Here is a 12,162-nt window from a genome sequence, read left to right as displayed (position 1 = left end):
AAGATAAGAGCCGATAAGATAAGATAAGATAAGATAAGAGCCGATAAGATAAGATAAGATAAGATAAGATAAGATAAGATAAGATAAGATAAGATAAGAGCCGATAAGATAAGATAAGATAAGATAAGATAAGATAAGATAAGATAAGATAGAACTTTATTAATCCCTCGGGTGGGTTCCTCTGGGAAATTCGATTTCCAAAAAGCACAGCACCGACAGAAGTTACAGTTACACAATGTTATATATATATACACACACACACACACACACACACACACACACATATATAAATACAGAGACAAATATAAATAAAATATACGAAGGGTATAAATAGAATAAATAGGAATAAAAATAAAAATACAAGGGAATTGCACATTTCAAGTATTGAGTCTATTGCACTGTTGACTATTTACAAAAGTATTGCACAAGGTATTGTACAGTGAGGTGCAGAGGCACTACAGCTTAGTTGTTCCCCCCTCCTTTGTCCTCCTGTTTCCCCTCCCTCTCCCCTCCAGAGAGGAGGTAAACAGTCTGATGGCGTGTGGGACAAAGGAGTTTTTAAGTCTGTTAGTTCTTGTCTTTGGGAGAAGCAACCTGTCACTGAACAGACTCTTCTGGTTGTTAATGGCCGTGTGCAGAGGATGCCCAGCATTGTCCATAATGTCCATCAGTTTCTTTAATGTCCTTTTCTCTGCCACTGTCACCAGAGTGTCCAGCTTCATGCCGACCACAGAGCTAGCCTTCCTGATCAGTTTCTCCAGCCTGGATGAGTCCCTCTTTGCTGTGCTGCTCCCCCAGCACACCACAGCATAGAAAAGTACTCCAGCAACCACCGACTGGTAAAACATCCTCAGGAGCTTCCTGCAGATGTTAAAAGACCTCAGCCTCCTGAGGAAGTACAGTCGGCTTTGGGCTTTTTTATACAGGTGCTCTGTGTTGCATGACCAGTCCAGTTTATTGTCCACCCACAGCCCGAGGTACTTGTACTTGTTGACCACCTCCACCTCCTCCCCCTCTATCTGAACCGGCAGTGGACCTTCTCTGGACCTCCCGAAGTCCACAACCAGTTCCTTAGTCTTTGAGGTGTTGAGTTGCAGGTGGTTTGTGTGACTCCATGCGACAAAGTTCCTCACCAGACTTCTGTACTCCTCTTCCTGATCATCCCAGATACACCCCATGATGGCCGTGTCATCTGCAAACTTCTGAATGTGGCATAATTCAGAGTTATAGCAGAAGTCAGAGGTGTACAGGGTGAAGAGAAGAGGGGACAGCACAGTTCCCTGTGGTGCTCCTGTGCTGCTGACCACAGTGTCAGACGTGATGTCCTTCAGCCTAACGTACTGTGGTCTGTCGGTGAGGTAGTCGGAGATCCAAGCCACCAGGCAGGGGTCCACCTCCATCCTGTTCAGTTTTTCCTGAAGCATACAGGGCCGGATGGTATTAAAGGCACTGGAAAAGTCAAGAAACAGGATCCTGACCGTGCCTTTTCCCCCATCCAGGTGTGAGTGGGCTCTATGCAGGAGGTACAGGATGGCATCCTCCACTCCGACACGCGCCTTGTATGCAAACTGTAGTGGGTCCTGGGCATGTTGTACCTGTGGTCGGAGGAGGTTGAGGAAGAGCCGCTCTAGAGTCTTCATAAGATGTGACGTCAGTGCCACCGGTCGGAAGTCATTCAGCTCATTGGGCCGGTTCTTTTTGGGGACCGGGACGATGCAGGATGTCTTCCATAGGGCGGGAACTCTCCCCAGTTGCAGACTGAGGTTGAAGACTCGTTGTAGCGGCTCCCCAAGTTCAGCAGCACACGCCTTAAGCATCCTAGGACACACCTTGTCTGGGCCTGCTGCCTTTCTGGGGCGAAGCTTCCTCAGTTGCCTCCTGACCTGATCCACTGTGACACTGGGAGATGTTTGGGAGGAGGGGAGGGGGGGAGATGTCTTGCTGCTGAGAGAGGGATTGGAGGAGGGGGGTGTCATGGTGTCAGGAAGGGGGGGAAGCGAGGGAGGCAGGAGAGTGGGGAGAGGACTCTGTAGTGAAGGTGAGGGTGGGGGGGTTGTGGGCTGGTCAAACCTGTTGAAGAAGTTGTTGAGTTCGTTTGCCTTCTCCACAGTCCCCCCCACTGTGCTTTTCTTGGTGTTGTGGCCTGTGATGGTTTTCACACCATTCCAGACCTCCCTCATATTGTTCCTCTCCAACTTCTGCTCCACCTTCCTCCTGTAGGTGTCCTTTGCTTCCCTCAGGCAGCGTTTCACCTCCCGCTGTGCTGCTTTCATCTCCTCCTTCACTTTGCTCCTGAAAGCCTTCTTCTTCATGTTGAGGACAGCTTTGACTTCCTGTGTTACCCACGGTTTGTTTTTAGGATAACACCGTACCGTCTTAGCAGGGGCGACATGTGTCGCATGCCGGTCTGTCCCTTTGTTCTTAGTGCCAGCAGCTCCGCTCTCGAATAGATGAAGGAGCTGGTTCCAGAAGTTTTAAAAAGTGCATTATCCATCTTGTATCGCTATATCTAAGAGGTATAAGTAGAGGAAGGTGAAATAAAGTTTGAAAAGCCTAGTCTAAAAAAGTTAAAGTTAAGAAAAAGGTGCGGTGTTGCAGAGCTACTTGGAAAGGCTGCCGTCACTCCAGCGCCATCTTGAATCATGATGCCTGACAGGAGCTTCCATGTAGTACTGAGGCAGGTTATTGGTCGGTAGTTGGAGGGGACCGGTCCCTTCTTGGGGTCCTTGGGGATCAGGACCGTCCGGCCTTCGGTTAGCCATTCCGGGTGTCTCTCGTTAACTAGCAGCTGGTTCATTTGCGCTGCCAGACACTCGTGGAGTGCAGTCAGCTTCTTCAGCCAGTAGGCGTGAACCATGTCGGGCCCTGGTGCTGTCCAACTCTTCATACTGGAGACCCTTTCTTGGATATCTGCCACCGTGATGGTAACCGGACCCTGTTCAGGGAGGTCGCTGTGGTCAGCCCTCAGATCCTCTAGCCACTGAGCATTGCCGTTATGGGTTGCATCCTTCTCCCATATGCTCTTCCAGTATTGCTCTGTCTCCAGCCTTGGTGGTGCTGTTCTCTTATTGTTCCCTTGCCACTGAGAGTACACCTTTGCTGGTTCTGTGGAGAACAGCTGGTTTATTCTCCTGCCTTCTATCTCTCTGGTGTACCTCCTCAAGCAGCTGGCCAAGGCTGTGAGTCTTTGCTCGGCAGTTTCCAAGGCCTCATTCTGGACAGCTTGCTGTATTTCTTAAGCACCTTCTTCATTACACCTTTCTGCAGCTCCATGGTGGCATCCATGATGTTCATGATGTCATACAGGAGGATTTCATGATTTACAAACACCTGACTTCGATAGATGGGGTGAGAAGTTTGTAAACAGAAAAATGAGGAGGCTGAACTGTACAGATATGGAGATATGACTGAAATGTCAAAACACATTTGCAGTTCAGTGGAATAACCACACTCATACTGAAAGAAAACAGTATCAGTAAGGCATTACAGGGATATGTGGGTGGACAGAAACCAGCTCAAACTGTGATGCAATGCGCCCTCTGCATAGCATCACGCTGTTGGTTTATGCTCCAGGAAGAACCGCGAGGTCCAGGTCAGAACTAAGCTTAACTACTCCTGGACTGAAGTGTGGTGGTGACAGAGGCTTCTCTGTGGCAGGACCCAGACTCTGCAATAGTCTTCCTCTTAATATTAGACCTGCACAAACACTAACACTTTAAATCATCACTAAAGACACATTTTATGGTCTGGCTTTTCACACACGTTGAACATTTTGGTTTTAACAGCCTTATTTGTTGTTGTTTTAGTTGCTTTTATTGATTTATTTTATTGATTCATTTGTTTTTCTATGTTTTACTGCATCATTGTTCTGCATTTTATTTATTTTAGTGGCATTTTACAATGTTAAGCACTTTGTGCAGCATGGACTGTTGGTATTGTGCTATATAAATGAACTTGACCTTGACTTGTCGCCGAGTGTTTGCTCATAGGGGCTTGTTTCATTGTTGGGGTTTTCTGTGTATTACTGTAAGGCCTCCACCTGACATCAGAAAGCAGCCCATATCAGATCTACTGCAACAATCCAGCCTGTCTCGGCCTGTTTAAGAGCAAGTGACGCAGTCACCAGAGTTTCCGTGTCATGGAAAAATAAATATTTCTATGAGAGCATTCTTTCAAAGTAAAAGCATTCACATTCTTTCACCAGCTGAAGTTGAGCTGAAGACCAACAGCAATTCTTAGTTTCAATTACGTTCAGCTCAACCTCACTGCTGCCTTTGACACTGTGGATTCAAAGGCTTTGTAACTCTGCACAGATCAACATGCAGTCAGCAATTCTCAGCGGTCGGTCTTTATCATTACTCTTTAAACTTCACATGCTCCGGCTTAGTACTGTCATAAGGACTCACAATGTTTCCTATGCAGATGACACACAGTGGTACTTCTGATTCTACTCTGATGACCTCTGTGCCCTAGAGATGTGCAGATCGATCCTGAAATATCGATTCCTCCGATATCAGTCATTTATGTTCTAGAATCGATTCTCACATTAAAATATTGATATTTTAGTAATTTAGGGTAAATTTGTAGTTTATCATTAACACAGTGGAAAGAAACTATAACATTCGGATCGTCTACACTGGAAGGAACTACTTCCTCTTCCGCCTTTCATAGTCATGTGCGAAATACGGCTGCATAACTGTGTGGCAGCCCCTGGCGTGCGCACTCACAACAATGGCTGAGCGTAAATGGAGTCATGTGTGGACGTGTTTTACCTCCACAAACAGCCAAGACGCAGTTTGCGATGTGGCAAGACAGTGAGGTTTCGTGGCAGCTCCACTGACCTCATCAAACACCTCAGAATAAATCATATCACAGAATATGACGAGCTTATGTTGAGGCGAACTGAAGAGGAGGAGAGGGACAGGTGCTGCTAGGGCGAGACAGACGTCTGTCGCAGAGTCCTTTAGTGCTGAACATGCTCAAATGGCGCACAACTTCCGTTTTTATAATTTGAGATACAATAAAAGATACAGTAAAAAAAGGTTTTGTACAAAGTATCGGTATCAGATCAGTATCGTCGATACCACCCTGAATTTTACTTGGTATTGGATCGGAAAGGAAATCAGTGGTATCGCACATCACTAGTGCAGGTCTGACCTCGTACAAGGGCTCCCTGCTCGCATTTCCTCCTGACCGATAGGTGTCGCCACTCAGAAAAGCTGAGCAACAACTAACGCGTGGCGCGTGAACGAGGCTGAAACGGTCCGTTAGAGTTTAATGTGAATATAATCCCAGAATGCATCGGGCAGCTCTACGGGCGACAGGAAATGTTTTAGAAATGAAAAATTAAAAAAAATAAATAGTTTTCATAAAAATCAGACACGCAGACGCGATTTACGTGTTTCCGGTGACGAAGCTCCTCCCTTTCCTTTTCGCCACTTAACTTGCACGGTACGTGTGTCTCGCGCTCTCCGAGTAAAAATGTCTGAAAATGTGTTTTATCGTCGGCTGGCTGTGATTTCTGAGCCGGGCTCGTGCTGTGGGTGTGTGTGTGTGTAGCGTGTGGGGGGCTCCCGGGCTCCACGAGTGCTGATGTTAGCGTTTGTGTCCCGCAAAGAGCCGCACGAGGCCGCAGTGTGGGCTCGGGTGTTAGCCTGTTAGCATCGCGGCGGCGCTATGTGTCTGTGTTAGCCTGTTAGCATCGCGAGGGCGCTGTGTGTGTTTTCAAAAGTGTGACGTGTTTGCAGGTGACACCCGAACGAGCTCCAACATGCAGAACGACGCCGGTGAATTTGTGGACCTGTACGTCCCGCGGAAATGGTGAGAGCAGCGAGGAAGAAAGTTAGAGAGACAGGTGATGGCGAGCTGACGTTTAATGAAGTATGTGTGTGTGTTTGCAGCTCTGCCAGCAACAGGATCATCGGAGCCAAAGACCATGCTTCCATCCAGATCAACATCGCTGAGGTGAGAGCTGGTCAGAGGGCCTCGGGCGGTGTGTAGGCGGGTCCAGTGATGATGACGTTTGGGAACAGAGCGTGCCCTGTGTGGTTTGGGGTCGTCTTTCCGTGGCAGGCAGCAGGTTGATCCTGAGATAAGGGGAAACCCCGGGTTTGTGTTCCTCAAAGACAGATGGAGTAGAATAGCCTTTGTCATTGTACACGTACAACAAACTGTAGATGCTCCACACCAACTGTGTCGGAAGGGCGCTTCAACCAGGCTTCGGTCAGCTGCCTCCTGTGTGCCGCCTGGCAGCGTGCCGTGCCATGCCATGGCGCCTTTGATGCCGTGTGTGCTGCCTGTGGGAAACATGGGTAGAAAGAGCCATGTTTTTATGATTCTGTTACCCGGCTGTTTTCTGTTGCCATGGTGACTCCCGGAGCTGCATTTATGATTTTCTGAAACTCGAGCCTGGTCTGAGCTCATCTCAGACTTTAGTCCGGTACCTGACCTGTAGCAGGGAAACGCTCAGCGTAACGTTAACGTTGCTCTGTTTGTGTTTCTGCTGGCACATTCATCCAATCAAATCTCTGCTCTTGTGGTCTGACCAGCTGAGAGGGCTGGTAGTCCAGTGAGCAGCTCATCACAGGGCTGTGATCCTTAAACATAGTAGCTGGTGTTTGGACCCAGTGGTCCTTGTGAGTGCTCCTCTGTAGATTTGGGACCCCTGGAAGTAGGGCTGCACGATTTTGCATAAAATGAGAATCACGATTTTTTTGGCTTAGAATTGAGATGGCCTGCCTGCATTTGTATAGCGCTTTTCTAGTCCCTAAGGACCCCAAAGCGCTTCACACTACATTCAGTCATTCACCCATTCACACACACATTCACACACTGGCGATGGCAGCTACATTGTAGCCACAGCTGCCCTGGGGCGCACTGACAGAGGCGAGGCTGCCGGACACTGGCGCCACCGGGCCCTCTGACCACCACCAGTAGATCACGATTCTCTTTTCCAGTATAAATATTTATTGCACTTATTAACTGCACATCAACTTCGTAACAGTTGAGACTGAACATAAAAACAACAAATGTCTCACGTTTTGTTGTTGTACTGCTTGAAATTCCGTCTCCACCGTTGCTCGACGCTGCGTGTACAGAGCAGGTAGTGCAACAATAGAAAAATAGTTGTGGGACGGCACTGTGTAGCGTTTGTCTAGGGTGTTGATCATTTTCCTAAATCCCTCGTTTTGCACAGTGTTGATGGAGCCATATCTTTGGTCAGGTGATAAGTGATAGCCTCCGTAATGTCTTTGTGCCTGCGGGAGGTCGACGTGTATAGGGAAGCGCTGTATAAGGTTCCCGTTATTGATGTTTGGGTGGTTGACCGGGACGGATTTTCTCCTGTCACTTTCTCGTCATCCCTGACGTGCTCTCCGTTGTTTTTTCCTGCTAATTTTAGCATCACACGGCACAGCTTCTGTATCACGTGGTATAAGGCTCCGCCCTTGTCATTTGTTGAGCAGGAAGAGTGAGCGCTTGTTTTCATGCAGAGTACGTCCCGGATCAAAATGCGCTACAATCGTCGTCTTTTTTTGTTTTGTTTTGTTTTAAATCGTTGTCATTTGGAAATGAGATCGCACATAAGTATGAATCGAGATCGCGATTTTCTAACAATTAATCGTGCAGCCCTACCTGGAAGTTTATTTTAAACCTGTTATTACTGACTTGGTTTTAATTTGGACAGTAATTATAAGTTGGACAACCAAATCAGAGAAGTGGTGAAGTCCAGTTTTTATAATGTAAGGCGAGAGTGAAATCTTTTCTTTTTAGGCAGCACTTGTAATCATGCTTTTAGTGCTGCCCAGTGATCCATGCCTTTATTTCATCCTGTCTGCAGAGTGTAACTCAGTCAGTTGCTGCCGTCACGTCTGCAGCTGGCTCAAAAAGCCGCTGCACGACTGACAACAGGTAAAAAAGAGCATAATCCCGGTGCATGCCTCACTGCGCTGGCTGCCCGTGCCTTTTAGAGTTCATTTTAAAATTCTTATGTTTGTGTTTAAATACTTTCAGTCTTGCCCCGCTTTACCTCTCTGAGCGTCTTCATCTCCACACACCCTGTCGGTCTCTTAGGTCAGCTGACCGGCTGCTCCTGGAGATCCAGAAGGAAGCTCAGAGGGGGCGGGGCCTTTTCTATAGCTCCTGAATTATGGACTAACCTGCCCTTGCACATTAGAGAGGCCGCTTCACTGTCCACTTTTAAAACGCATCTTAAAACCATTTTTATTCTTTGGCTTTTGACCTCAGTGAGACTTAGTTTCTCTTGTGATTAAATTAGTTATTAGCTAACTAATTAATTATTTTACATTTTTCTTTTATTTGGCTTTTATCTATAGCTTATGTAATTTTATTATTTCGTTCCAATGTACAGTACTTTCTGTCAGCTGTGGCTGTTTTCAACTGCTTTCAAAATAAAGATTTTAGCATGATGGCGGCATCAGGAAATGCAGGTGTGCACCGTTACCTCAAAGGGTCCAGATGCGCCGCTCAGCTGGACGTGTTCCTGAGGTAGCATTTTTAAAATGAATGACATATAGCAACATACAGGTGTGTCACCTGATCAGCGGACACCTGTCCGTTCACGACTTGGTGTGTGTGAGCTGGGACTCTTCATGTTGGAAGTGCTGCAGGCAGCGAGAGGACGGCGCTCCATGATTCACGAGTATGTAAATAATGCGGCTCATTATCGTTGGATCTGCGTGCCGTGCACACACATTTGCAAGATGTGTGAACCGCAGAGGCACCAGAGGGAAGCTGGAAACTGATGTTCGCTCACACAGAAGTCGATCCAGTTCCAGAGGGACGTTGTTCCAGTTCCACGCTCCGGTGGGACGTTCCAGTTTGGAGTTGTGTGGAACTGAAACGCTGATGTGATGCTCGGGCCGCTCGTGGTTAAAGTGACGGGTGTCTGAATGTTTCTTTTGTCTTGTTTCAGGTTGATAAGGTGACCGGACGCTTCAACGGTCAGTCCAAGACCTACGCCATCTGCGGCCCCATCCGCAGGATGGTAAGTGTGAGCAGAACATTAAACACGCCCTCAGTGTTCTAGGTGGAACCACTGAGAGCAGCCACAACAAACCCAGACATCTCAGATTCAGGGCTGAGACTCTGGGATTTTTTTTCTATAAATCTGAACAGACTGTTTGTGTGTTTCAGGGCGAGTCTGACGACTCCATCCTGAGGCTGGCGAAGAACGACGGCGTCGTGGTGAAGTAAGCAGCTCTCACGTTTGATCGTAAACTGTTAAAGTGAGGCTGGGGTGCAGTGGCGTCACAGCACGGCTTCGTTCAGCCAGCCGTACGTCATCGGCGACCTCGATCACGAACCACGCGACGGCCGCGTCACTGTCACAGAACTGTATTTACGCACAATGATTTTCAGACACGGCGAGCTGATGGAGACAAACAGGATGCAGTGCTAACCAAAGATCACCAAAGAAAATAAATGAAATATCTGAGCGCTGAGTCGTGCGAGTAAAACAACAACGCTGGAAATGTTCTTTAAAAAGACGGAGCAGTAACACGTCAGCATTTATCAGGTTCAAACTCTAAAACTCTCAGAGGAAATAAAGTGACAGTAAAGGGTCATGACATCAGCACAGCATCGTAGCGTTTATAGCTCAGTGTCAGCTGGTGCAGGAGGACCGCCTCCTGTGATCGCAGTAATCTGAGCTCCAGCACCAACAGCTCGTTAAAACACCGGTAACACCCACCGGTCACATGAGAGGTTACAAACATCTAGAGGCGCCCGACACCAAAGCAGCGGCTCGTCTCGGCCGATGTGACGTCGCTTTTGTAGGAGCACGATGGCCTGGTGGCACTGAGGCTTAATCCACATTAAACCGCTTTCATTAACCCTGAAAACACTGCGAGCGTTTGTGCGGACAGTCAGTAAACTTCAACTTCCTGTTTAAACATCAGGATTTAGAGCGCCACTGCCAAACATGTGGCGTCATCAGTTTTATTAATGTGAGACACTTTATTGTGAAAGTGTTTAAAAGAAGACAGGAAGTCTAAAGTGTGCGTCTAACAGCTGTTTCCTGTTTTTCTTTTGCAGGAACTTCTGAGTGTGTGCAGCTGGAGACAGTTTGGAAAATAAAATGAGAAAATAAAATCGTCTGCTGTCGTTTCTTCACGTTTGATGGGTCGCATACGGGTCTGAGCATGCTCAGTGCGTTGGCTGAAAATAGGGCTTCAGTTATTGTACCTGCATAAAAACCAGAGGCTGGTGCTGGTCAGCTAAACACAAACCGCTGAAGGAAGTCAGCTGTGGGTTTGGGGGGGGGTCAAAGGTTACTACAAACTGTTTCTGTGGGGAGGAAAGGTGAAAGGTCAGCGAGCTCCAGTGGGTCTAACTGATGCGCCACGTTCTCAGGCATCAGCGAACGCCTCCAGAGGGCAGGGCCGCAAAGATTTAACCAAGATTGTCTCTTTCTCTGCCGAGCAGGCGCTTTCTTAAATCTCAGCATCATATTTGTCTGCAGCGATGGATCTGTATGTGTGTGTTTACCTTTAAAACTTCACTGATGTGTGTGCGCAGCTGGAGTTTGTAGTAATCGTGACGGTCTGAGTGAGAGCAGGTATAATTTCCTCTCAGACTCATTGTTCAGGTAAATCCGAGCTTTGAGATTGTGCTAAGTGTGTTTGTCGTAGCAGCAGTTTACTGTGGCTCTAATGAGATTTCACAAATGATCAATGAAGCTGATAAATGATGTCATATTTTATCCCCTGAGAGGAAACCCAGAGGTTCGAGTCTGGTTCCTGTGATCAGTTGTCAGAGTTCGATGTCAAAACTTCACAAAGTGCATTCTGGGTAAACTTTCATGTTTGATAGGTGTCTGCTCAGGACAGGTGGGAGCAGATGAAAGGTCTCCTTTAACCTCCTAAGAACCGAACTCTTCCACGGCAGCATTTTTAATTTCTCTTTGATATTTGGGCTGATTGGGGCCCGATGAATGTAAAAACAAAGAATTACCAGATTTTTTTTTTAACCTTATTTTTGTTTTTAAGAAAAATAAGAGCCATAAATGAGGATATTCATTTAAAATTTTGATAGAACAGTAGCAGTATAATGTCCTCTTAAGTGGATAACAGGCCCACGTAGAGCAAAATTGAGTATTCTGGTCTAAATAACCTAAAATGTGATGTCCACATATGTGGACGGCAGGTCCTAGGAGGTTAAATGTACAGTTAATACCAGGATCGTCCTCCTGGGCCCTAACACTCATAAACCTGTGAAGAACCGTATGATGCTGCGCTTTGTAAATTCACCTTTTACCTTTGAAAAGTCTGAATCATCATGATGAACGTAGGATGTCCCAGCAGGTCCTGAAGGGCACATGAAGTTCACCTGAGACTGGTCCAGGTGGCAAAAATCAATAAAAAGCAGGTGTTTCATAGAGGGGAGGAGCCACAGCCAGGGAAAAAACAGTTTCCTATATCATCCAACAGGGGGCAGCACGAGATAAAAATACAAGCCTGCAAACAGGAAGAAAAACTTAACTTTTCATTTAACAGCAATGAAGGAAACACAGCGAGCTCCATCGACGTGAAGGTGTTAATTCTGCCGTGCAGGATTTCTCTGGTCATGTGACTTTACGTTAGACTTGTAGTCAAGACCGCCTAAACCACAACATCGAGACCAAGTCGAGACGAGACAAAAGTCTTTAAGCTGCAGCCAGATGCTGCTTCGTTTACGGGTCTCAGGCATATTTATGTGTTCTTGCTCTCGCACAGCCCTCCTCACCGCCGTCTACTGCCTCTCACTGAGAGGACCGACGCACGCTCCACTTGACTGTCGCGTCCATCACCCTCTCTGTTTTTCACATGATGATGTTATCCTGTATCCTCGCACGTGATTGGCCACAATATGATTCACTACAAAGCGCTCTGTAAGCACGGCTCAGAGCTGACGCTTTTGCGCATGACACATTATTGAACGTTACGTTGTGTGTCATCGATACTGTTGACTCCAGAGGCGGAGCCAGACACCCGGGGCTTAGCCCTAAAGGGTAGTATGCATGTGGGATGGGGGTTAGAAATGACTGAAAGATTGTCAGGCTCTGTTTTGAGTTTTGTTCAAAAAACAATGACTTCATATAGGGAAAAATATATACCACATATGCAGGACACCTTAAACTAGTTTTCTAATTAAGCAGTGAGGCAG

The 12,162-nt window shown here is 47.0% G+C and overlaps 1 protein-coding gene across 2 annotated transcripts; it reads left to right on the top strand.

Moving 5' to 3' along the window:
- The first annotated feature begins 5,417 nt into the window (after positions 1-5,417).
- Positions 5,418-10,134, top strand: rps21 (ribosomal protein S21). Of its 2 annotated transcripts, XM_085344017.1 has the most exons (6): positions 5,418-5,451; positions 5,748-5,820; positions 5,901-5,964; positions 8,933-9,004; positions 9,154-9,209; positions 10,054-10,134. In XM_085344017.1, exons 2-6 carry the CDS (start codon positions 5,771-5,773, stop codon positions 10,061-10,063), a joined length of 252 nt encoding a protein of 83 aa, XP_085200143.1. In that variant the 5' UTR covers positions 5,418-5,451; positions 5,748-5,770; the 3' UTR covers positions 10,064-10,134. The 2 variants fall into 2 exon arrangements, with proteins under 2 accessions (XP_085200143.1, XP_085200145.1); XM_085344019.1 differs by lacking the exon at positions 10,054-10,134 and having other exon boundaries at positions 9,154-9,213.
- The last annotated feature ends 2,028 nt before the right edge of the window (positions 10,135-12,162 follow it).

Source organism: Diplotaxodon limnothrissa, linkage group LG20 (genome assembly GCF_057381915.1).
Source record: "Diplotaxodon limnothrissa isolate DT_005_m linkage group LG20, D_limnothrissa_male_GT1.1, whole genome shotgun sequence".
NCBI lineage: Eukaryota > Metazoa > Chordata > Actinopteri > Cichliformes > Cichlidae > Diplotaxodon > Diplotaxodon limnothrissa.
This window is presented reverse-complemented; position numbering and strand designations above follow the sequence as displayed.